Raw genomic sequence first — 26,613 nt, 5'->3', positions numbered from 1 at the left:
ATCAAATAAAGCTTGGAATTCTTCTTCATCGAGGCAGTCGTCATACTGATCATCTTCCAGGTCTTCAATATTTTCATCCTCTTCTCCTGCATCTTCGAATAAAGCATCATCTTCACTTCCATCCAAAGCATTTGCTATTCCACCATCCGGGACTTGCAGTAAACACACGAATGCCCATTTTTCTTGCTTCTCGTAAAGCATAAAGTCTTATTTTAGATCGTGTTATAATATAACCATTTTCTCGATTTTCGGACACCCACTTTGATACTTTATCTTCTAACTGCGGCCAATGACATTTCGACCCGCGATTTGCTCATTTATAGGAAGGAGTTTCCTTCAATTTTTCTTTTTGTTTTCTCCAGTTTCGGACACAGCTTTCTCCGACACCAAACAGCTTTGCAGCTTTAACGTTGTTGCTTTGTTCCACTTCGGCAACAACTTGCAGCTTCAATTTGGCAGTATATTTCTTCGCAGATCTTTTCTCCATAGTGGCTAAGGGTAGAATGTATTCGATCGTTGTTATGTGTTACGGTACTTGTTACGTGTTAGGTAACTGTTTATTATCGTGATTAGAAACAGCAAAACAGCTGTTTCTCATTCGGTTGTTTACGGCGGAAAGCCTAGCCTAGTGTCATCTGGTATCTCAAAAAAGGGACTCGCATGATACATAAGATATATGATAAAATCATGTTTTGGGGACGAAAATTTAGGGGTCGCATGACACGCGAGATTGCAGGATACGCGAGTATATACGGTATATCATAATCTGTACTATTTCCCTCACCCAGCTTACCTGTGCTTGCTGACCTACGTTGCTGACCTACGTCCCCCCAAATCTCCAATTTAAATCATTGCCCTTGAATTCAAATTCCTTCAAAGTTTCACCATTTTAATCTCGGAAACACCCCACTCAAACTTCTGTGTTCTCCAACTCCAGCTTTCTGCGCACCGTCACTTCCTTAGCCACGTTTTCGGCTGTCTAGGCTTTAAGATCTCGAACCACCTTCAATAAACATCTCTTCTGAATTTGAATGGGCAATTTAGGAAGAATAAAAGCACACAAATAATTTGTTTCCCCATGCAAATTCGCACATTCACATAAATGTGCGCACCGCCCTCCCCAAACTCAATTTTGAACTCAAGTTTTCTCTTGGTGCTCAATCAGCGATTAAGGGCTTTTCACAGTAACTTCATTGACACTCGTGACAATAAGCGATTTTCATTTCATTTCAAGTACCAAGTGGTTCGGAGGTAAACCTGGTGTAATTGACCTCAGCAGCGAAACGTGTGTGCAACTCTTAAAAATGTGAGGGGCGGGAGTGACTCCAAAGACTGTTTTAAACTGACGAGAGGCGTGGTGAGCAATCACATCTGCCCCTTTCCGAGGAAAAATGCAAGTGGAAGAAATGCGGAGTTAGGTGAGCGTATCCTGGTAGGGGTCATTTACATAGAATTGGACAGCAGCTGCCTGAGACTTGTTGCGGCTGCAGTTTGACAGGCGGGATTGGCAGCCGGCGCGCACGCTCTGTGGGCAGCTGCCGGCCGGGGCGGACATCTTTATTTGAGGCGGTGCCTCCCCTCCAGCTCCACACACACACACACAACGGGACAGGAGCCGGGAGGACTGCGGGTAAGCACTGGCCTCCCCTCCCCCCACCATTTAAAAATCTGCTTCCGTCTCCTCGAGTTGGCTGTTTTCATTTTTGCGTGTGTGGACCAAACGGTTTATTTCCCCCGCCCCCGGGCTGACCAAACTGTGCTGGCTGGAGTTTTCCAGGCGAACTTCCGCTGAGACGAGGCCGGCGGTGGGAAGGAGCCTGTGCAAACGGTAACCAAGCCAGTGTGTTCACTTCACAGAGGCTGGGCGTGTCTCTGAGGCTTGTGTATCCTGTTAAACAGCGACAGGACCTTTGGTGGGGGGTTATCCGCTGAGTTGTTCAGGGCTCAAAACCGACCTCCCAACAACAACTGCATGTCAAACTTGGGAAGCGCACCGCTTACGGTAGCTTCACAACTCCCTGGAGTGTCGTCTAAACTGGCGGGACCCAGCCCTCCACACTCGAGAGTACTTTTTTTTTCTCTCTGCCCCCTTTTTCGCAAGCTCTGGGTGTTGCTGTCACTTACCCGCACTTAATTGCCCCCCTCCCCCTTTTTTTAAACCGAGTGGAGCTGAAGTGGGTGTGGTGGAGCCACTTCAAAGATCAAATTAGTTGGGATGGGGGTTCAGAGTGACGGGCTTCCTTCCCGTAAGGATATCAGCAAATAAGCCGGTTCGGGAAACTCAAAAGTCAGGCTCCCAACAGCGTTTTATTCCCGGTATTTTAAACCGAATTAGAATAGTCAAACTGAAATGTTATCTCTGATTTCGGGATTATGGGCAGCACGATGGTGCAGTGGGTTAGCCCTGTTGCGCTCAGGGTCACTGTCTGTGTGGAGTTTGCACATTCTCCCCGTGTTTGCGTGTGTTTCACCCCCACAACCCGAAGATGGGCAGGCTAGGTGGATTGGCCACGCTAAATTGTCCCTGAATTGGTACTGTAAATTTTTTTTTTTTAAAAATGAGTTTGGGACTATCACTCTGGATTATAGATCTCGGACACTTGCACTACCAAATCCATTTCGTCACCTGCTTTATTTTCTTTTATCGAGCTAACTCGAATCTTTTTTAAATATGCAAACATTAATTGGTCATTTTGTTTTAAATCCTTTAGATATATAGCGTGACCGTTTTTATTGGTTTCTGAGATGGTTCCTGCAGACTGGAAGGTTGGAAATGTCACGTCAGCATTTAAGAAATGTGGGGGGGGGGGGGGGGAAGGAAAGAGAAGGAGACAAAACGGGGGACTATAGACCTGTTAGCTTTGCATTAATCGCAGGGAGAATGTTAGAATCTATTGTGAACACTTGGATAATCTGATTGTGCGCAATCAACATGAATTTATGAATGGGAAATCATGGGGAACGGGAATTGATAAAGGGGAGTCGGTGGATGTTCAGAGGGCTTTTGATAAATTCCCCCAGAGGATGTTAATGGCCAAAATGAAAGCACAAGGTAATAAACTGGCATGGAATAAATATTGGTTAACAGTAGGAATAAATGGGTCATTCTTGTGTGTTGGCAGGTAGGGCACGGCACCACTAGGTGCTGTGGAGTGGGGGTGGGTGGGTGGGTGGGTGGGGGGGGGGGGCAGCTGTTCACCATATATAGCAATGATGTGGGAATCAAATGTAATATTTCCAGGTTTGCAGATGACTGTTGTGAGGAAGATGAAGGATTGGACAGACTTGACGAGTGGGCAAGAACATGGCAAATGGGGTCTAATGTGGAAACATTTATCCACTTTAGTAGTAGGAACAATTAAATGGTAAGAGATTAGAAAATGCAAATGTACAAAAGAGCCTGGGTGTCCTCATTTAATAAGTCACTGAAGGCTAACATGCAGATGTAGCAGGCAATTAAGAAGGCTATTTTTTAAATTCATTATTGGAATGTGGGTGTAGCTGGCTGGGCCAGCATTTATTGCCCATTCCCCAGGGCACTAAGAGTCAACCACATTGCTGTGGATGTGGAGTCACATGTAGCCCAGACCAGATAAGGGCGACAGATTTCCTTCCCTAAAGGACATGATGGAATTTTACGACAATCACTGGCTTCATCGTCACCTTTTTCTTTTAGACTTTTAATTCCAGATTTTTATTGAATTAAAATTTCACCATCCGATTCGAACTCTGATCCCCAGAGTATGGCTTTAGGTCTCTGGATTACTTGTCCAGTGATAATACCACTATGCCACTGCCTCCTGAATAGTCTGTTGGCCTTTGTCCCAAGAGGATTTGAGAATTTGAGTGCAGGAGTAGTGAAGTCTCGCATCAATTGTCTAGACCTCACCTGGCATACTGTATAATTCCTTTACCTTGGGAAGGATGTTATTGTCGAGGGAGTGCAGCAGAAGGAGTGCAGCAAAGGTTCATGAGACTTGTTCCCAGAATGACAGGGCTGCCCTCCCCTCCTAATGAAGGAGAGATTGGGGAACTGGGCCTGCATTCTCTAGAGAACAAGAGGTGATCTCATTGAAATCAACAAAATATTTAAAGGGTAAACTGGTAAATGCAGGTACTGTAGATGTGTCTCCTGGTGAGGGAGTCTAGATCCAATTTCAGAATAAGGGGAAAGCCGCTTGGGGCTGAGATAAAGAGAAATGTGTTTTTCTCTGGAATTCTTTACCCCAGAGGGTGTGGTTGGTTAGTTAACTATGTTTAAAAGCAGAGATTGACCGCTTTCTAAATACAAACGACTTAAAGGGATGTAGGAACAGGGAAGCCATTGAAGTGGATGATAAAGCAAGTTGGATGGGCTGAATGGAGCATAGCAGGAGTCAGCCAAATTTAGGGTGGAGAAGCTCCAGTTTATTCTTCTAATAACATTGTCCTGAAGTGTTGATGCCATGTGAAAGGAACTGGGTTTAAGACGAAATGGGGTGCAGATAAACTTTTACTTTTGGATAGGGTTGATATTTTGGAGACTTTGTGATTGATTTTTCTCTTTTGGCAATGGAAGAATTAGTTTTTTTGGGGGGGGGGGGTGTTATCAAAAAAGCTACTTTAATTAAAATTAAGCCAGTTTGCTCCATTTTAAGAATCATAGTGTGATGCATATGAAGGAGTTGTCCAATTGGCTCCATACCCTGGCTCTTTTCCTGTAAATCCATTCCCCTTCAAATATTCATGCAGTTCCCTTTTTAATTAACATTGAGCCTATTTTTATCAGCCTTTTTGGCAGCTGCCACCTCTCCCCAGGCTTTCTTGGTGAAGTGGGGTGACCTCTTCCTTCCACCTCATGGCATGAGGGTGTACCACATGCTTCTCACTGCCTCCACAAGGTCATGCAGACACCCATCAGAAAAACAGCAAATTGGCAGCCATGGAATTTCATTAGATTGCTCCATGATTATGCTTGGTAAAGTGCTGCCATGGTTTGCCACTGCCTTCTGCAGTAGGGCTGACCAGGAAACACTTCACTCTTACTGCCAGCTGTCAGATGCATGGAAGGATTTACAGGCTGATAACCAACATATTTCATATAAGTTATGATATTTCATATAAGTTATGAATGTATCTTCCATGGCCGCCAAGTCCTGAAGTGGCACTTGAATCTGTAGATTCTGACCCAGAGATGGGAATGCTACCATTGCGCTATAAGACCTCCCTGGATACCCTTGCCTGATAAAATCTATCTATCTTTGCCATCAATATTTCAGTTGATTTTGGATGGTTGGAGAGGGGAGGAGGAGGTGGCCAAAATGTGGGGTTTACAGAGTAAGCAAATCCAGTTTGACGAGGACAGCATCACTGGGTTAGATTAATGGATTTTGGTTTCAGAAGGTGACTCAGAAAAATAATTATTCTGAATAAATGAAATCAAACTACGGTGGGTTGACCTCATTTAAAATGTTTATTTTGTTAAAATAAGGGAATGGTAGAAGAGAAAAATGTATTGTAACATTTGTAGTGATTAGTGATCAGAAATGTATAAAAATAGGTGGGGGAGTGGACTCAGAGTGCTCTTTCGGAGGGTTGGTGCAGACTCAATGGGCCAAATTGCCTCCTGCACTGTAGGGATTCTGATTCTATATTTGAATTTGTGAAACAATGGTGTTTGCAGGGTTATTATGGATTAAAGGCTATACTGATGCATCATACTAATGTACTAGTTAGAGGCTACCTCCTCTGGATAGCAAGGAGATGAAGTAAAGAAGCACTGGGAATTACATTTGTTAGTTAAGTCAATTCACATGTTTTGCCTTTTTACCATAATGGTCAGGTCGATTGAAAGCAATATCAAAAATACTTTGGTATTTTACACCCATGGGGTCCTGAGAAGCCTGTTAGGAAACTTCCTCAGAAGATTCATGTGAATCTGCATTTACTGATCGTAATGTTCTTCTCGTGGGATGATTTTAAAAAAAAAAAGTCATTTTATGGGATGTGGGCATTGCTGGTTAGGCCAGAAATTATTGCCCTTCAGAAGGTGGTGGTGAGTTGCCTTGAACTGCTGCAGTACTTGAGGTGTAGGCATAGAACATAGAACGATACAGCGCAGTACAGGCCCTTCGGCCCTCAATGTTGCACCGACATGGAAAAAAAACTAAAGGCCATCTAACATACACTATGCCCTTATCATCCATATGCTTATCCAATAAACTTTTAAATGCCCTCAATGTTGGTGAGTTCACTACTGTTGCAGGTAGGGCATTCCACGGCCTCACCACTCTTTGCGTAAAAAACCCACCTCTGACCTCTGTCCTATATCTATTACCCCTCAATTTAAGGCTATGTCCCCTCGTGCTAGCCACCTCCATCCGCAGGAGAAGGCTCTCGCTGTCCACCCTATCTAACCCTCTGATCATTTTGTATGCCTCTATTAGGTCACCTCTTAACCTTCTTCTCTCTAACGAAAACAACCTCAAGTCCATCAGCCTTTCCTCATAAGATTTTCCCTCCATACCAGGCAACATCCTGGTAAATCTCCTCTGCACCCGTTCCAAAGCTTCCACGTCCTTCCTATAATGAGGCGACCAGAACTGTACGCAATACTCCAAATGCGGCCGTACTAGAGTTTTGTACAACTGCAACATGACCTCATGGCTCCGGAACTCAATCCCTCTACCAATAAAGGCCATCACACCATAGGCCTTCTTCACAACCCTATCAACCGGGGTGGCAACTTTCAGGGATCTATGTACATGGACACCGAGATCCCTCTGCTCATCCACACTACCAAGAATTTTCCCATTAGCCAAATATTCCGCATTCCTGTTATTCTTTCCAAAGTGAATCACCTCACACTTCTCCACATTAAACTCCATTTGCCACCTCTCAGCCCAGCTCTGCAGCTTATCTATGTCCCTCTGTAACCTGCAACATCCTTCCGCACTGTCTACAACTCCACCGACTTTAGTGTCGTCTGCAAATTTACTCACCCATCCTTCTGCGCCCTCCTCTAGGTCATTTATAAAAATGACAAACAGCAACGGCCCCAGAACAGATCCTTGTGGTACGCCACTCGTAACTGAACTCCATTCTGAACATTTCCCATCAACCACCACTCTCTGTCTTCTTTCAACTAGCCAATTTCTGATCCACATCCATATTTTATTGTTCTTGTGTTGCGCTTACTTCACAGCACCATATTTGCATTCAATAATAGATCCAAGAGGTGATTTGTTTTCCTTCTATTATTTCCTTCTAATGTGTTTCTATCTGGCCTTCTTGTACTACTTTTTATACAGTTCAGGTCAGTTGAGGGCCTTGTGTAATGTGCAATAAATGACTGAACTTTGCTTATGCCGGCGGCAAGATAGATTTTCTAAAGCACTGTATTAGCTTAGCGCACAACCAAATATAGAAGCAACTTTAGTACACCCCAAACTGCTTTCCTTTCTATAATCTTTATTAGTGTCACAAGTACACTAAGGGAGAATTCAGAATGTCCAATTCAATCGTACTGCTGCCTCACGGCGGTGAGGACCTGGGTTCGATCCTGGCCCCAGGTTACTGTCCGTGTGGAGTTTGCACATTCTCCCATGTCTGCGTGGGTCTCATTCGCACAATCCAAAAAACATGTGCAGTGTGTGGGGATTGGGCACGCTAAATTGCCCCTTTAATTTGGGGGGGGAAGAATTGGGTACTCACAATTTAAAAAAAAAAAAAATGTCCAGTTCCCCGAACAGCATGTCTTTTGTTACTTGTGGGAGGAAATCAGAGTGTCTGGAGGATATCCACGCAGAGACTGGGAGAATGTGCTGACTCCGCACAGACAGTGACCTAAACCGGGAATGGAACCTGGGTCCCTAGTGCTGTGAAGCAACTGTGCTAACCACTGCTACCGTGCCAGCCTCCATAAGCAAGTATATTGCAATTCTTTTCCCAGTCTGTTATTGGTATGGTGCTGATCTCTTGCCTCCATAAACCCTTCAATTTTAAATCCCAATGGCATGGCATCATCCTACCATCCCTTTAACCTGTCTGTACAAGCATGTCAGATTCACAACTTAACATAAACAATAGTCTGTGTAGAATCTTCTTGAACAGACTAAAAATGGACAATTATGGACTGCAAAGATGCTGCATAGGATCACTTCTCAGTCTGAGTCCAAAAACTACTGCTACATTGTCTTGAAAGGGCATTCCAGCCAAGAAGTAGCACTATCCATCTTCTGAAACCATCCAAAAAGATAGTTCCTGACTTGAATGAATTGTTCTGATACCAAGGCAGTGATTGTTTTAAACTCCCCTAGGTTCTGCAAACACCATATTTGGAAGTGAGCTGTGGATAAGCCTGTCACGCAGGTCCTTTGTATTTAAATCATTAAATGCTGTCCACGCAAAACAGCATGAAAGGGACTCCAAACCTGTGCTTTAAGTCCCCAAATGCAGCAAACAGACCTGGTAACAAAGGCTACGGGTAACAAAACTACAAGTAACTAACTTTAACCTGCAGAAAGTCCACCTCTTCAAGATAATTCTGCAACAAATCCTACTTTAGCTATTAAATTCACACTTTAGGAGTGAAAAACATCTTCATCAGGCCTAAACTGAGCTTTCCAAAACAGACCAATCAGGTGAATGATAAACTATTCCCTTGTTTCTAACTTAAAACTGCACTATTCTCTCTTAACTGTATTTTCCTGAAGTATGTGGGTGACGTAGCGTTAGATTTTCTTGGTGAATATATGAATAAAACATAATCTCATGAATAATTGTCCATATACTTAATGATTATGGACAGTAAGGAAAGGAGTTTCAGTTCTCTCTCTCTCTCATCCCTGTCTGTAAACTCTCCAAAACACTGGCCTCTTCTATATTCCCCACTTTCAGCCCATGTCATTGGCCTGCAATGCAATAAGATCTCGAACTCTCCTTGTTCTACTCCTTTTAAACACTGTTCTTGCACGTTCCATCAAGTTTTCTTACCTTTTGGTATTGGTTTCGGCTTGGCATTAAGTTCTGTCTGATTATGCTTCTGTCGAATGTGGGATGCTATGAAGACCTGGGATATTTTCTACATTAAAAAATTGATGTCATTTGTTCCACCAGTGTTTGTATTGCATTACTTTTGTTTAGTGCATGTAATTTCACTATTGCTTGCGCAGTTGTAATTAGATACAAGTTGAGTTTTAAAGCCTGGGGGCCTTGATGCCCCTTTCTGACCCTCATTTGGAAAATATTATTTCATGCACTATTTCTCCATCAGGGATCAATAAGGACACACTCTTCTTAGCTTTTGTATTAGTTAAAAGTGTGGATGCTTCCTCCAGTGCACGTTGTACTCTCCATAAATGGACATAAATGAAATATTAGGTTGGTGAATGTGAAAGCAGTAAACTAGGAGTAAGATTAGTTGCGTTGGTTGGTATTTTGTCTGAATTAACTGCAAGAAACCCACCCCTGAGGTGGGGTCACTTTATATTGATGTTTGTTTCAAACCCAGTTTATGCGGTTTACAGCTAGTTTGACATTTCCCAGGTTTCATGGTTGTAAAAACTCCTATCAATCTTTCATTAAGACTCCATTAGCACTGTGATTTCTAGACTAAGTGGCACAGCTGCTTCAGAAGTTTGTTTCATGAATTATGAATCAACAGTGAGTACACTCTGAATTAAGGAAATACAAGTTCTATTTTTGGTGATTAATCTCTGGGCACATGTCTCACTGGGATTTCAATTTTTTTTTTCTTTGGTATTGCTGAAGTCCGCATCACCACTGTGCCTAGTAGGCCGTTTCAGAGGGCCATTGAGTCAACTATGTAGGAAAGAGAGTGAGAAACCTTTGTACATTAACGGCCACTGAAAAGTAGAAATAGGATAGGAGGGCTATCTGATAAGGTCAAAAAGATCTACAAGAACAATGGGCTATGGTAATGATTGGGTTATTTAAACGATCTGAAGATTAGGATAAATGTTATTGCATGTGGTCCAAATAGGGAAACCTCTTTAAGAATTAACTGAAGACTGCTTTTTGAATAATAATTCTGGTCTATCAAGGAAATAAGCCTTTGGCTATTGTTTTTCTACCACCAACCTAATCAGCGAAGAGTATGTAAGTGCGGCGTGGTTAGCACAGTTGCTTCACAGCGCCATGTTCCTGGTTCGATTCCTGGCTTGGGTCACTGTCTGTGCGGATTCTGCCCACGTCTTCCCCTTGCCTGCGTGGGTTTCCTCCCGGGTGCTCCGGTTCTCCTCCTCCTCTCTTTCCCCCCCCCCCCCCACAAGTCCCGAGAAGATGTGCTATTAGGTAATTTAGACATTCTGAATTCTCTCTCTGTGTACCTGAACAGATGCTGGAATAGGAGCTTTTCACAGTAACATTATTGCAGTGTTTAATGTAAGCTTACTTGTGACAATAAATGTTAATAAGTGTGGAAAGAGCTGACTTCAGTGGAGCTGGGCTGGATAGACTGGAACAAAAGATGAGTGGGGACAAACTAACTGAACAATGGGCTGTCTTCAAGGGCACAGTCAAGGTATATTTTTTCAAAAGATAGAAGGTAGGGCAAAGAAATCCAGTGCTCCCTGGATGAAAAAGATAGAAATGAAGAAAAATGTGCTTTATGATGGGTGTTGTATACAAAATACAGAACCAAGAGTAATACAGAAGGTCCAGAGAAGAGATGAAAAAGCATTAGGGACCTCACGGTAGCATGGTGGTTAGCATCAATGCTTCACAGCTTCAGGGTCCCAGGTTCGATTCCCGGCTGGGTCACTGTCTGTGTGGAGTCTGCATGTCCTCCCCGTGTGTGCGTGGGTTTCCTCCGGGTGCTCCGGTTTCCTCCCACAGTCCAAAGATGTGCGGGTTAGGTGGATTGGCCATGCTAAATTGCCCGTAGTGTAAGGTTAATGGGGGGATTGTTGGGTTACGGGTATATGGGTTACGTGGGTTTAAGTAGGGTGATCATTGCTCGGCACAACATCGAGGGCCGAAGGGCCTGTTCTGTGCTGTACTGTTCTATGTTCTATTGAGAAGCAAATGGGGATTGACAGCCAACATAAAAGTCTTCTGTCAGCATATAAATAGTAAAAGGATAAGTGCCAATTTACGGACCTAAAAGGGAATTTACACATGGGCGGCAGGGGGATATGGCTGAGGTATTAAATGAACACTTTGCATCTATCTTTACCAAGAAGGTAGATGCTATCCAGGCCATGTGACACTGTCACTAGAAGGGTTCAAATTGAGAAGTAGGAAGTGTTGAATAGACTGACTCGATTGGATGAGATGCATCATAGGATATTAAAGGCTGATTGGAAATCACAAGGACACTGGCTGTAATTTTTCAGTCTGGAGTCTGGGGAGGTGCCAAAGGAGTGGACAACTTCAGACATTGTTGTTCAAAAAAGGATGCAAAGATAAGTCTGGTAATAAGGCCAGACCAGTCTGTTTAATTTCAGTGGTGGGGAAGCTTCAGGATAGAATTTGCAGTCGTGTGGAAAATCCGGGATGATATGAAGAGCCAGCATGTATTTCTAAAGTCAAACTATATTTAACTACCTTGGAGGAGATTTTTGAAGAGGTAACAAAAGGGCCGACGAGGGTAATGTTAATGTGATGTGCGTGGGACAGACTCGTAAAAAGCATTTGATACCGTGCAGCAGAACAGACCTGAGTTATCCGGACTCTAAACGTTGGTTCCCTTTTCTCTCCACAGATATTGAGATTGTGCAGTATTTTCTGTGTTTGATCCAGTATCCTGGGTTTTATTAATGGGGGGGGGGATAACGTACAAGAGCAAGGAGGTTACACTTGTAGGGATAAACTGTTCCTGCTAGTAGAAGGGATGAGAGTACACCGATTTAGTGATTTGCAAAAGAAACCATGTGATGTGAGAACTTTTTTTTTCAAACAACGAATGGCTTTGGTTTGGAATACACCTCCTGGAAAAATGGTTGAGGATGTGCATTAGATGATTATTTGTGCAAGGGTACATGGAAAAGGCAGGAGCATGGCACTTGGAGTCACACTACTCATTCGGAGAGCTGGTGTAGACGCAATGGGCTAAATAGCTTGCCTCTACCGTAACAGTTCTGTGATTCTTTCCTGATTTTTGTTCTGGGAAATGTGTAAAATGATTTTTAAAGCAGTTATTCAGATAATAACATAAATCGAATGAATTAACTAAAATAGTCAAATAAATATACTGCTTTTTAAAATAGTACTAGAAGGGATCTGGTATAGATTAACTGGACATAAGTTAGCAAGTCAGATCCGTGATCTGAAAATTTTTTGAATACAGTATCACATTTTGCATTCCCAGGAGGGTATACATTGGAATATCAAACCGTTTTGATTCCATAAAGTGGAAAGCAGGGGGAACATAAACGAGCAGGAGTTGTATGGATAAAGGGGATTTCAGGTTTAAAATCGAGCCAAACGATACTTGGGAATAAAAGCAAAATGCTGGGAAAACGCAGCAGGTCTCTGGAAAGAGAAACAGTTCACATCTTGGGTCTGTATGATTCATCCCCTAATTTGGGGGAAATGAGTAATATGGTGGGTATGTAAAAAGGGGAAGCTAAAACGTAATATTAAAGGAAATGGGGGCATTTCTAAGTTTTTCAGGAGGGTAGGACAGCTCGAGAATGAAATAATTTGACTGATGCAAAATATTTCCATCTATCTATGTGAAATCAATAACTATTTTAGTTCATTCACCTTGCATAATCTCAAAAACATCCAGAGTACTTTCCAGCCACAAGTCACATTTCAAAAGTGTAATCACTAATTTTTTTTAGTAAATGTCTCCATTTGCACAATGCAAGGTCCTACAAATTGCTGGGAGACAGATGACTAGTTAATCTGTTTGAACAGTATTGTTTGAGTGCGAATATTGTTGGGCAGGGCATCAGGAAAATCTGCTTTTTGAAAAGCCACAAAGTGGACTTTGAAGTCTGTCTTTTGATTCCAACCAGAACTACCACAGTCAATTGTTGCTTACTCTTCATCCAATGAATCACTCATTTGTTAAATACAGCTTGCTTTTAATAAAACATGCTGTCTGAACTTGATTAACACACCTTTAATGTTTACTCATTTCACAGAATTGTCACGGTGCAGAAGATGGCCATTTGGCCCATTGTGACTGCACTGACTTTCCAAATGAGCATCATGACTTAGTGTTATTCTAGCTGTTTCCCTGTACCCTTGCATGATATTTCTACTGAAATTAAGCATCTAATTAATGACCTCTTCAATGCCTTGATTGAACCGGCCTCCACCCACGTCAAGTGCTTTCCAGACCCAAACTACTTGTGTAAAAATTTCTCTGATCATATTTGCTTCTTTTGCAAGTCACTTTAAATCTGTGCCCTCTCATTCTTGATTCTTGTATGAGCAGGAACAGTTTCTCTGTATCTACTTTGTCCAGCCCCCTCATGATTTTGAACATCTATCAAATTTTTCATCTTGAACTATGCATTCTAAGAGTCTGCCCACAGCTGATATGAGACTATGATCTATATAGTTCATTTTCTCCTTTTTGTATTTGTGGTAACTAGAAGAATAATTGGTTTTGGAAGTGGAACTGGTGTACAAGTAGGAAGTGTTATTGAAGAAATGAGGTGATAAGAGGCTCTTGATGCAATTTTTCACTCTTATGGGGAATTGACATCGCTTGGAGTTACTGGGAGTCTTCTTACTGGATGAGGACCAAGGAGACTTTATATTGCGATTTTAAAATAAAAGGCTGTTTTTCTGGCTGTGAAATCATTGACATTTAGGAGAATTTTTAATGCAGGCTGGTGTTAAGGGCATGGAATGCTTTGCTATGGAAAGTTGTTGAGACCACGGCACTGTATTTAAGGGAAAATTGCATAGATATTTGAAGTAGCTGGGGTTATGAGGCTGTGAAATTAAGAAATAAATCGAGACAGGGAGTTAAATTTTGGATTGTTCTAGCAATTCGCTGGCATCTGCACAATTTATTTTATTACTTTTCAGTGATGTAAACCATGGCACTATTTAATTGTATTGCAACCAATATGAAAACGAAGCACTCTTCTTTAAAGAGGTCTTACATACCTTTTTTAAATTCTTGGTTTTATCATTGGCCAATTGGTGATGTTTAGGTTCACAATCCAATTTATGTCTCCAACTGCATTGTTTGTTAAATCTACGTCCACCCTATCGTATAGCTTGAACTGAGTTACTGTAGTTGCCACACTCCGGCGCCTGTTCAGGTACACAAGGGAGAATTCAGAATGTTCAAATTACCTAACAGCATGTCTTTATGCCTCCAGGATGTTGACAGTGGAGCATTTGGCTTTGATAAGGCCATTCCTTGTCAGAGTTGATCTTTACCTCAAATTTATCTCAAATGTTCCTTTTCATTTCAGTCCAAACCTGTTCTTAATGCTTGTGGGAATAAATAGCACCGTTCACCTGCATTGAAATTCTTATCAAAAGCAATCATTAGCAAATGCTTAATGGTTGTCCAAACTTTAGAGCTATAATCAGCATTTCTTCACACTGGAATCAGATTTGTGGAACTCCCTTACTACTGGAAGGACAGTTGGTGATGGAAAGTAAATGATGGTTCACATCTCATCAGCAGATAAAAGAAAACTAATAAGGGGTCATTGCAGTTAAAGATGATTGGCCTTGAACGTTCACAATCATCTTTTGTGCTAGTTATATTTCCAGTCTTTCTCCCTGATTGCTGTTGATGTCTATTTTTTTTAACTGTGGCTTTATGGCATCACATTTTGTTGACTGTTGTCTTATTATCAAGGGCAGTTTGCATTTGCGTTCAGTTTACTCAACTCTTCCTTTAATATCGAGTGGTGTAAATTAATTGGCTGGAAACTACATTTGTAATGGTGGGGCTTCAGTGGGATTGGGGGTGCCGGGGGGGGGGGGGGGGGGGAGGTTGAGGTGGACAGTAGTGGAAAGAGACCATGAATGATCTTTCACTCGACACTTCTGGCTGAAGCTAATTGCAAATCTCTTCAAACTTGTAGCCTTGTCTTTGCATGCTCGTGGGGTCGCTCATCTTTCAGCATTGGAATATTTATGGAACCTCCTTTCCTTTCTATTAGCTGCTAACTCATTCACAGCTGCTCATGACTGGATGCTGCAGGACTGTAGTGTTTTGCTGTCACAAGTTATAGAATTGCCTTGCTCTGTCCAAAGTTCCATGCACACTGTTTCAATTATATCTTGCACTGCTACTGACATGCTCTTGTACATTAAACCTGGATTGTTGACCTGATTTGATGGAATGAGATGCTAGGACATGACTGTTGTATTTTGGTGGAATGCAATTCTGATTATGATGACTCATGGGTGACCAACTTTGAGCTATTATCTGTCTTGCTTAGCACAGTATTAGTTTAAAGATGGGACTTGATCTTCAAAAACTGCATGCTGTTCATTCCTTCCTACCAACACTGTCAGGTACAGATGGATTTATGAATAGTGAAGAGGTCAAGTAGGTTATTCCTTCAATATTTTGGCTCTTTCACCATCTACCATTGTTAATTGGATTTAATTTGGTGTTAACTGTAAAAAGAATACGGAGGCCTAGATAGAGTGGGCGGGGAAAGGATGTTTCTACTGTTAGGAGAAACTAGAACCCGAGGGCACAGCCTCAGATTGAAGGGACGATCCTTTAAAATGGTGATTAGAAGGAATTTCTTCAGCCAGAGGATGGTGAATCTGTGGAACTCATTGCTGTGGAGACCAAGTCACTGTCTTTAAGATAGATAGAAAGGTTCTTAATTAATATGGGGATCAGGGGTTATGGAGAGAAAACCAGAGAATGGGGATGAGGCCATGATTGAATGGCGGAGCAGACCTGATGGGCTGAATGACCTAATTCTGCTCTTGTATCTTGTGGTCTTGTGTATTCAGATGGAGGGTATTAATTGGGAACTCACCCCAGCTCTCGCATAGAGGCAGGATCATCTCTTGCTGCCACCCCTATGGTATTTAAATTTTATGACCGTTCTTTTTGTCCGTGTTCCATCAAGGGGCTATCATAAGTTAATCGGATAAACAAATTCGCAAGAGTATAGAGGAGCAGGCTGAAAAAGTAACGTGGCTGTTGGAGATGCATGTTATTTGCAGGAGGCACACGATATAAAAACTGATCAGTTGTTAGGTGGTGCAGAAATAAATGTGCTGTCAAAGCTATTCATCTTGCATTCATTTGGTTTTCTTACAGTTTGTGATTAGTGATTAAAGCTTTGATTTCAGTGTTCTACCCTTTGCCACGTGGTTGAGGTTTTGTTTTTAAATGAGTGTCCAATTAGTTTTTTCCAATGAAGGGGCAATTTAGCATGGCCAATCCACATACCCTGCACATGTTTTGTGTTGTGGGGGCAAAACCCACGCAAACACAGGACTGTGCAAACTCTACACAGACGTGACCAAGTCGGGATCAAACCTGGGACCTTGGCGTCGTGACGCAGCAATGCTAACCACTGCGCCACCATGCTGCCCATGCGTGGTTGAGTTTTTGACAACTAAGTTCCATTCTCTACCAATTCTGTCTACTCCTTGGTGATGCACATTCAGGCTCTGGCCAAGAGTGTATTCAGCACCCTGCTTTACCCCCCCCCCCCTCCCCATGATTTCTTGTGTTTAAAAATGGAGTACTGATTCATTGGCAAAGCTAAGGTGAACGATGTTAATCGAGTGCTTTTCTGGTCCACATTTGACCCAAGCCATGCAACTTTATGAGCTCTGGAGGTGCTGTTGAGGACTCCCATGGCCACTGCCCCTATGAATGTATAACACTGTGCCATCACCTCTGGGTCTGTCCTGATGGTGGGACTGAAATACCCTGGGAAGGTGATGGAGGGGGTCCGGAAATTTGGCTGATTTTCAGTGTAATTCTCTGAATTAATTGTAATTCCGCTGAAGCTTTAGTTGCTATTTTGTCTCCCAGTGTTGGCATGGTGTTGCCAGACAATGGAAACTACAGCTTGTTTCCAAAACACTAGCTCAGCAATTCAAAGTTGTTCTATGAGTTACCAGCTGTTTGTACTTTCCCTTTCTAAGACGTGGCCAAAACTGAAAGTCCTTGTTCATTTGTAGATGCAGATATACTTTTGAGTTTGTTCTTGTAATAATTCAACAACTTGCACATCAAAACCAAACAGGCTGCAAACAGTTCTTGCATATAATTAAAAACTTGGATTTGTTAAAGCAGTTGTACAGTAAATGGAAATCAGGAGCTCCTGCTTTGGGAAATATGAACATTTTGTAGGTATTTTTAGTTTAAATTACTTGGCAATTTTAAAATTGTACTGTTGAGAGATTAACCAAAAATATTTTTTTCATCTTTTCCTAACTAATCTGGAAGTCTTTGGAAATCAGTTTTTAAATCGTGCTTCTACGTTTGCTTGCCTGGTTGCTGCAGTTCACATTATATAAATGTGGATACATTCTGCTCTTAATTGAGTAGTCTGAGGAAATTAGAACGTGAAATTATCTTTCTAAGACATTGTCAAAACTTAAAATGCTAGTTTGGAAAGCTACTCATTTATTCACCAGTACCCAAACATAATGACTGATTACAACTGATGATCCAAATCACTTATCAGTGTCCCTCATAACTGCTTCTGTACTTGTACTTTGAATTAATAATTGAGGTAAACATTTTTACAAGGGTTCCTGGACTGAATCGAAGCCCATGTGTGGACAATTAGCATTGCCTATCCAAATTTTAAAGTTTGCACTGAAACAGTTGACTCACTGATTTCATTAAGTTGACAGTGATGAGCCTATAATGCATGAATTACATTTTGCTTCTGGATGGACATTTGGAACAGTGGCAGCTTGAGTGAAGGTGGAGGGAGGTGAAAGGGGTGACTCTAGCTCTTGCTAGTTTTGATTCTGACGAATTCTACAGAGTAGACTGAAATTTGAGGAATTCCACAAAGCCATTGAGGTTTTTGATAAAGGTATTGATTTGTAGTTGAGACTGAAGACTTTGGTCTTCCCCGTTGTTTAGCAAGTGGAAATCGCATTGTATACAAGACTGTTATACAAGCCTTGTGAAAAAACATTGATGGCAGGGAGTGCTGGGTGACTTGTAATTGCACAAAAGTAGGCAATTTCTCCGACTCTGTCCCTGTAGCCATGAAGTTTATTTACCCGTGTGCAATTCACTTGTGCCAAAAGTGGAATACGAGTGCATAATTGTCTCGTGGGACAAAAAGTTTCATGTATACACAAGTCCACTTTATTGTTTTAACCTATTGTTGGCAATGGTAGCTTTGAGCTACTGGCATAACAACGGACCTTCAAATTGAATGGATATTTGTTGCCTCGTAGCCTATTTTTCTCCTGGCTCAATTAAATAATTTAAAAAGAAAAGATGTGTTTTTTGAAAGGTAATACTAAACATGTAGATTACAGGTTTGAATTATTTTGATGAATGAGCATGCTTTGGTTTGGATCTAATAAATATAATTGCAGACGCAGGCAATGTTTTCAAGAGCTGCAGCCTAGTCTGTTTATAGTGGATTAAACTTATGACCGTTTTTCAATTTTGTGATAAAACTTCTGTAAATTATTCATCTTTAACTTAATTTCAATTAATGTTGTTTACTTGGCAGGTTCTGTGATGTTGGAATGATTCCGAAGCAAAATGGGATGATCAAAATTTGCAACGAGTGAAGATGACTGCTGATGTGGACTTTGTCCTTTGATTTTTCACCTGGCCTTATTTCTGCCCCTGGTTGAGGGAACTGGAATGCAGCATCTACAAGTACCTCCAGAAACAGCAGGAGGTGATTGCCTGGCTTATACAATTAAATTTACATAAGGATTTGTCTGATTAGTTAGATATTCTACTTCAGACATATTTGATTGTAATAGCTATGCGAGATATCAAGGTCCCAGGAAGAAATGCACATAAACATCTGGAATTCTTTGTGGCTGTCAAAAATTAAATTTGCAGAATGATCACTGTACATAGGAAAGGAAGAAAACGTCAGTTTCTGCAATTAATTTTTACTTGTTTTTTCTTCTCCCTTGTCCTAATTTATTGGGAGCAACTGGATGCGAATGTTCTTAGTCATGTGAAGTCTTATTCATACAGATATCTCATTAATAGATACAGTTTTTTGAATGATACCCTAACTCTGGACAAGGAGACAGCAGCAAACCTCCACAGTTATCCGTACCTGATAACCCATGCTAACAAATGCCAAGATCAGGATGTGTTGCTCCTTCTGTTTGTGAAGACTGCTCCCGAGAATCGTCAGCGGCGGGATGCTATTCGTCAGACGTGGGGCAATGAACACTTTCTAAAGTCAGAGTTAAAAGCCACTATAAAAGTGATTTTTGTTTTGGGTGTACATAAAGATCTCTCCCAGAGAGATCTTGTACAGAGTAGGATACTGATGGAAGATCAACAACATTCTGACCTTATCCAGCAGGATTTCAATGATGACTTTCACAATCTTACGTTGAAACTAATCTTCCAGTTCAAGTGGGCAAATACTTTCTGCCAAAATGCTAAATTTGTCATGTCCTCTGATGATGATGTTTTTGTGCACACTCCAAATCTAGTGAACTACCTGCTACAGCTGGATAAAGGGATAAGTAATTTCTGGATTGGTCGAGTACACAGAGGTGCACCCCCTATAAGGAACAAAGAAAGCAAATACTATGTTTCCTATGAAATGTATCAGTGGCCTGCTTATCCTGATTATACTGCAGGTGCTGCATATGTTGTTTCCCAGGATGTGGCAGTGAAGGTTAATGAGGCCTTAATGACCCTGAACAGCAGTCTTTATATCGATGACGTTTTTATGGGTCTATGTGCCAAGAAAATGGGAGTAGCACCACAGCCACATATTTATTTTGCTGGTGAAGGGAAAGCCCCGTATCATCCTTGTATTTATAATGAAATGATGACCTCTCATGGCCATGTGAAAGATATCTACCATTTGTGGCGGGAGGCTACACATGCAAAAGTGACTTCTCTCGCCTCTGGATTTTGGGGGCAACTTTACTGTCGTGTTGTCAAAGTATTTCTTCTCTGCAAACCATACTTTGTGGACACCTATCCTTGTATTGCTGCATTTTCCTAGTGCCGTAACTATATGAAAAAGTAACAGAACTGAGATTTATTGGGGTGGGGGCGGTGTTGGAGCTGGCAATTAAAAGACCTCGAAAGGAGCAGCTGGCATTTTACACAAAGTTGACCTGTAATTACTCTTAGCAGCGTTTTTGTCTATCCATACCTTTTTATGAAAATTTTCAAGGGTAAATTGCAAAGTAAAGACCAGTGATGTTACCAACGAGTGAGTGCTGGTTGTAGTTTTTCCAGGCGTTGCACCTGAAACATCTAGTGGGGGGGGGGAGAATGATGAGCAACGAACAAATGTAGAGAAATTTGATGACATTATCTGACCATCCCTGATTATTCAGCTATGAAGCATTTCCCCCAACTAGCCTGTAAATTCTAAATTCTACATGGTACCTTTTTTCCTCCATGAACAGAATTTAATTCTCCAGCACCACAGCACAAAATTTGGGCTGAATAAAAAAAAAAAAAATGTCTAGCAATTAACTAACCAGTAACTATTGTATTAACTTAATGCTAATATTAAGTCACTCCTTTTCAAGCATGACTGCAAAGTTTTTTTTTTTGTTTGGAGGATAAAATGCAAACTATTTTCTCTTGGCCTGTTGGTGCAATAACACTGGATATTAAACTTTTGCCTAAATGTATTGAATAATTGGTACACAGGCCTGTATACTTCGATTAAATCTTTAACTAATACTTTATATTGGCTAAGTACTATGTTTAAACCAGTTACATGATATGTACAGTCTGATTCATGAGGAATATTGAGATGCAAGTTCTAAATGTTGTATATGGTTGTTGCTTTGATTTCCGCATGCAGTAAAATTGCTAATTAGAAAGCAATTGAAACAATTGGCTTAAAGTGCTTTCCATGAAGACTATGACAGAAGAGTAATGCAGCTTTGTTGATGGCATTTTCTCGTTATGAAGAGCTGGGCAGTCTGGGTCACTAACTACTTGATTGTCAGCATGGCAGGCTGCATTTGGTGTTTCAAGTAATGAACATCCAAGATGTATAAATTTGTAAACTGAGAGAGTAGAGATGTAATTGTCACTTGCATGATATTGAGATTTTAAAATCTTTTTCTTCATTTAAAAAAAACTCTCTCAAAAAAAGCTCACACTTTGTACACAATCTTCTATATCTGCGTGCCTTACATGTGTAGATGATTTCCTAGTAGTAACCTGATTAAACAGATTATTTTTAAATCGTCACACTAATCATCTGGTGTGTTGGTACCTGCCTAATTTACATCAAATGTTTGTACACAAACGGCAGTTCTAGTAAGCAATCTGTGCCCTAAAAATTGAGTAGAATAACATTATAACACCTTCAGTAAATACTAATCTCCGTTCTAAACCACTACCAAGCTTGTTTAATATCCTAGGTTATTTGGTAAATTAAAGTGGCTCCAATTAGCAAAACATATAAATTCTCTCTCCCTTATGTAGGTCATCCTAGTCTCGAGTAAATACTTGTTAGCACTTTTTTCTCCCTTGAATTTGAATCAGTAGTTCAGTGCAATGGAATGGAATCCCCATGGAAATGTAAACTCTATGCAGTTTGCCTATCAGCACAACTATATAGTCTTCCAAGTTTTAAAGTTAAATGGAATGCAGTGCCTTGGCACTCAATAGAAATTCCTGGATTTTCTGCCCTCCACCCCACAAGGCTTTTAATTCTGTCTAACATTTTTGCCATCTCTAACAAACCTTGCTTGCTTTTACATTAGAAGTCACAATGCATTACCTCCCATTTCCCTGCACATATTTAAGTTAGATTGAAGTTTATTCTCAAAATTGCAAAATATACATTAGTCAGTGAGGTGTGAAAAAGCGAATCCATACCCACTTGATGTGAAGAAGCTGATCCATACCTGTTCAATGAATGTTTAATGCTATCAGAGGTGGAAAATGTTTATTTTTGCATTACTGGTATCTTTTCCATACAAAATAATTAACTTCTATTTCTTTTTTAATGGGTTTAGAAAAAAATTGATCTATTTTCAAAAGTATATGAATGTTAGTGAGAAAAGTATTCAATTTGGCAAAACAATGCAGTCCTTTTTTATCAAATGGTCAATGTAAGTAAAATTGCCTTGAAATAAGGCAGATTTCAACTTTTTTCCGTATTTGCACATTGACTTGTGCCACAGTATGGTAGGAACAGGATACCATGTGAAATGGCTTTGCTCCTTTCTTGTGCAAAAGGGCCCTTGGGTAATTTAAAATGGAACATATCAGTCAAGATCAAAATTAGTACTTCAAACAGTTTTTAAAGAAAATTCCCCATACCTAATAAATTCTGATTATCTGTACCTACTGAGTTTTTAAAAAAAAAACAGGCTAGAACAAGAACCATTTAAATTTAACAAGGGGCAATTTTAGCACTTCCTAAAATATTCCCACAACCTTTTAAACTAAGCTATTTAACTTCTGCTCCAAAAAAGACTTAGATTTTATTACCTTTAAATTTGCTAGCTGTATGTGTATCCCTTAAGGTCTGTTACTTGCAATGGATTTGGGCTATTTGTACTGTGAACAATTTATCACTTAACTTGGGAGGAATAAAGGGCCGCACTCAACATGGGAGAATTTCTTTCACCTCTTTTATTTTTATATTTGTGACCTACCTCGCACAAGCTTTGTTTCAGGGATAGTTTAGACTAAATTGAAGTTTTTTTTGAAGCCAAGTAGTTTTTATAGTAGCGCAAAAGTGTTCTGAAATGCAGTGACACCATAGAGACTTGTCTAGCTCTATTGTAAAATGTGTATACTTTACCAGAATTTCTACTCTATTGTAGACCCACTTTGATGTATTTAAAATTAAATGGTTTGATGTTTTGTTTCAAGGCTCATGCCAGTTTATCACCTGTTTATTTTCTAGCTTAGAAAATTTATTTTTGTATGTTGAAATTTTCAAATGTTCCTTCTGGTTATTTTGTCTGGGTTTTAAAAATAAAATAAAAGTGTGTGTATATAGTATTAAATGTTGTCTTTCTGGAAGTCTTAAGTTTTGATCTAACTTCTGCATTGTGACATGTTTTATTTTTTCACATTTTTCTTTGATTTCCAAACTGTCAACATGGAGGGGCCTTTGCAATCTCTTCGCTGCAGTTCTTTGTACTACTGTGGACAGGTCTATCATAGAATTAAAGCAAAATGCTGAGACGTCTCTGATCTGGTGGCATCTGTGGAGAGAAACTGTGCTAATTGCCAGAATTTTCCAGCCTCCCATGGCACGTGGCTTGCCGTTATCCAATGGCAATTTGCATGGCTCATCCATCCTGTGGTGCAGGTTAACTTTGGTAGGACCGGACTTGCGGTGACTACTGAGGTGAGAAGTCGCACATTAGGTGTCTTCTGCCTGGCAATTTGGTTTTTGACCCATTTAATGGGGGTTTTGTACGAAGAGAGTGGTGCTGGGTGACAGAATTTGATCCCCTCTGAGTGAAGTCAAGGGTTACAAGCTAGGGATAAATTGGGCAAGGGGCGGGGGGGAGGGGGGGGGAGAGCAGTAGCGAGTGAGGGGAACAGAAGAGCAGCAGTCGGGATGGGGGGGGTGGCACCACATTAGTGGGTAGGCTAGGCTACCATGAGGAAGTACGAGCATCTCCTGTTGGGGCGAAGGTGCTTGTCGGCCTGGTAGGTGGGAGAGCACTACAAGGTAAGCTAACATGAGGAAGTATGAGCAAGGAAGTGCGGGGGGTGGGGGTTGCCTGATGGTGGGGAAGGGAGAACACTACAGATTTGGGGGGGGGGGGGGGGGGGGGGGGGGGGAAGAGAAGAAAGGTAGGTGGGGCCCAGTGGGATCATGGAGGGAACTGTGTACAAGGGCGGGGGGGGGGGGGGGGGGGGGAGAAATTTGAACTGCGAACAGGACCCACAGTCAAACGTATCAAACCCAAAACTTGAGGGTGGGAGAATCAAAATGACAAATGGAACCTGAGTAGTGGGTGCCTGGAACTCGCTGGAGAAGATGGTGGAAGCAGGGACGATAGTGACGTTTTAAGGGGCATCTTGACAAATACATGAACAGGATGGGAATAGAGGGATACGGACCCAGGAAGTGTAGAAGATTTTTGTTTAGACGGACAGCATGGTCGGCGCAGGCTTGGAGGGCCGAAGGGCATGTTCCTGTGCTGTATTTTTCTTTGTTCTTTGTTCTTAGTCCGGTGGAAGAAGTCAAAAGGGAACTGCAGACGTGGGATGTATTTCCACTCTCGCTAGTGGAATTCGGGTGGTCAAAATGAACGTACTGCCCAGGTTCTTCCTCCTTACTCAGATCCCTTCTAATCTTAAGTCCCCAAGGCCTTCTTCAACATGGTTGACAAGCTAATCATGACGTGTGCGTGTCCTGAGGAAAAGGGTTCCACAAAGGAGAAGCATGGGAGGCCTGACCCCCTCCCACCTGCAGTTTTACCTCTCTGCAGCCACAGCAGCGTGGTTGGGGTGAAGGAACCGGGAGCAGAATGGGTGAGGATGGAAGACCGTTCCTGCATTAGGACATTCTCCAAACCCTAATCGCAACCTGACCCCAATCTACCTTGAAAAGGGGACACTGCTGGTTAGTGATGTGTTCAGAGACGACAGAATAGCGACCCTGGAAGAACTTGTGTGAGAGGTTCCAACTACTAAATCAATAGATCAGATCTAAAACTTTGGTAGTAAATTGTAGTCTCAGACAGCTTTTATAAGGCAAATTTACAGGCCCTGGCTGCAGGGGCCTTCATCCACAAGCAGGGGTGCTCTTGTTCCATGGGGAGATCAATCAAGGTGCCCCCCTCCGTGCTCCCTGTGCTGAAGTGGTCCATATGTTTTTGCACAGTCCACTTTGAGTCTGAGTCTCAGTGTATGAAATCAGTCCCATTCTCTCCACAACCTGGGGCCCACTGGGCAAAGTCCCTGAAATTCCGAGGGTGAATGGCATCCCCTGGTTTAAAACATCTGTTCTGTGTTTGGTGATGTTGCCTCTTCTGGAGATCCTGCTTCCTTTGCACCTTCCCGCCAAGGCGTGGGAACGTTCAACTCAGGAGGGTCCTGAGGCATCGACCCATCAGCAATTCTGCCCTGGCACAACCCCGGTTGCGATATGCGTCGTTCGGTAACTGAATAAAAACAGTGCCATCTTCGTTTCAATGGATCCTGCAGTTTGTCTCTTGCCCTTGCATGGCTGGCCAAGTGAGCTGCCCGTACTGTTTGAGGGTGGTTGGTATCGGGCAGTTGGGTGATGTTTCACTCCATTGACACCAATGTCTGAAATTCCTTGCTGGTAAAGAGGGTAGCATTGTCTGCAACAAGCACCTCTGGATCCCACGGGTGCTGAAGGAGTGGCTGAACTTTTCCACTGTGATTCTCGGGTGGTAGACATTCGGTGCATGTCAATCCACTTCTTAGTTTACGTCTATAAGGAACACAAACATTGAACCCACGAAGGGCCTGGCGCAGTTGGCATGCAAGTGCACCCAGGGGTGTCTTGACCACTCCCAAGGGTGGAGCAAGGCTGACGGAAAAAGTTTCCTGTGTTCCTGGCAAGCCACATGTTGCCTCACTTTGCTCAATGTTGCCGTTGAGCCCTGGCCACAACGTAACTTGTGAGCATCTTCACCTTGAGAACACTCAGGTGTCAGCTATGCAAATCTTGTAAGATTGTGCACTGACCTGGCCGTAGGATGACCAGGCAGGCTCCACACAGGAGGATGCCATCCTCCACACAGCTCCTGCTGTTTTGCCAGGTAGGCCCGCAGTTCCTCTGGGGGTTTTCCTTGTACCCGTTGTGTAGAATGACATGGCACAATTCTGCCTTTTGTATCCATGTGCAAATTTGTGCGGATGTCATGTAGATGTCCAATGTCAATACGACATGTTTGCTACTGGTGGAGATGGTGGGCTTACAGGTACCAGGAGTAGGCAGAGGGCACCCGCACTTGCGATCTATGCTCCTGGACGATGCTCGAAGGTTTACTCGTACGCTGCCAACAGCAGTGTCCATCATTGGATTCTGGCCAAAGCTATGGGTGGTGTCATCTTGTCTTCCTCAAAGAGGCCAAATAAGGGCTTATGGTCACTCTGAACTGATGCCCATAGATGTACTGGGGAAATTTCCTCTCTGCCAAATCACAGCCAAACCTTCCTTCTCAATTTGCGCAGAACAGCTCTGTATGTTCCAGGGTTCTGGGCTATCAGCTATTCGTCCTGCCGGTGGAGCAACACTGCCCCAATACCACATGGAGAGGTGTCACATGTGAGGACGAGTGGCTTCGGCGGATCGTAGTGCACTCACAGTTCGGATGATCACAATTACGGCTTCTTCACTATGGGTGAATGCCTCCACATGTACCCATTTCTGGTTCTCCTTTAAAAGCGTGTGAGCACCAAGGTCGTCTGCTTTGGGATAAACCTCCCTTAATAACAAACTAGCCCTAAAAACAACCTCAGTACGTTCTCGGGTTTCAGGACTCCTTTTAGCTACTTTTGAAAGCCTGATTTGTTCCTCCACTGGGTTAAATACATCC

The 26,613-nt window shown here is 42.0% G+C and overlaps 2 protein-coding genes across 15 annotated transcripts in view; one reads left to right on the top strand and one right to left on the bottom strand.

The window, feature by feature from the left end:
* Positions 1–26,613, bottom strand: part of mcf2l2 (MCF.2 cell line derived transforming sequence-like 2) — a 465,252-nt gene that overhangs the window by 159,453 nt on the left and 279,186 nt on the right. The window lies entirely within an intron of this gene.
* LOC119976186 (lactosylceramide 1,3-N-acetyl-beta-D-glucosaminyltransferase-like) lies at positions 1,335–23,083 on the top strand. Of its 4 annotated transcripts, XM_038816491.1 has the most exons (3): positions 1,578–1,630; positions 2,712–2,766; positions 18,618–23,083. In XM_038816491.1, exon 3 carries the CDS (start codon positions 18,963–18,965, stop codon positions 20,097–20,099), a length of 1,137 nt encoding a protein of 378 aa, XP_038672419.1. In that variant the 5' UTR covers positions 1,578–1,630; positions 2,712–2,766; positions 18,618–18,962; the 3' UTR covers positions 20,100–23,083. The 4 variants fall into 4 exon arrangements, with proteins under 4 accessions (XP_038672420.1, XP_038672417.1, XP_038672419.1 ...); XM_038816492.1 differs by lacking the exons at positions 1,578–1,630; positions 2,712–2,766 and adding an exon at positions 1,335–1,418; XM_038816489.1 differs by lacking the exon at positions 2,712–2,766 and having other exon boundaries at positions 1,520–1,630.

Source organism: Scyliorhinus canicula, chromosome 13, assembly GCF_902713615.1.
Source record: "Scyliorhinus canicula chromosome 13, sScyCan1.1, whole genome shotgun sequence".
NCBI lineage: Eukaryota > Metazoa > Chordata > Chondrichthyes > Carcharhiniformes > Scyliorhinidae > Scyliorhinus > Scyliorhinus canicula.
Note: the sequence above shows the minus strand (reverse complement) of the source record. Positions and strands in the feature narration are given on the sequence as shown.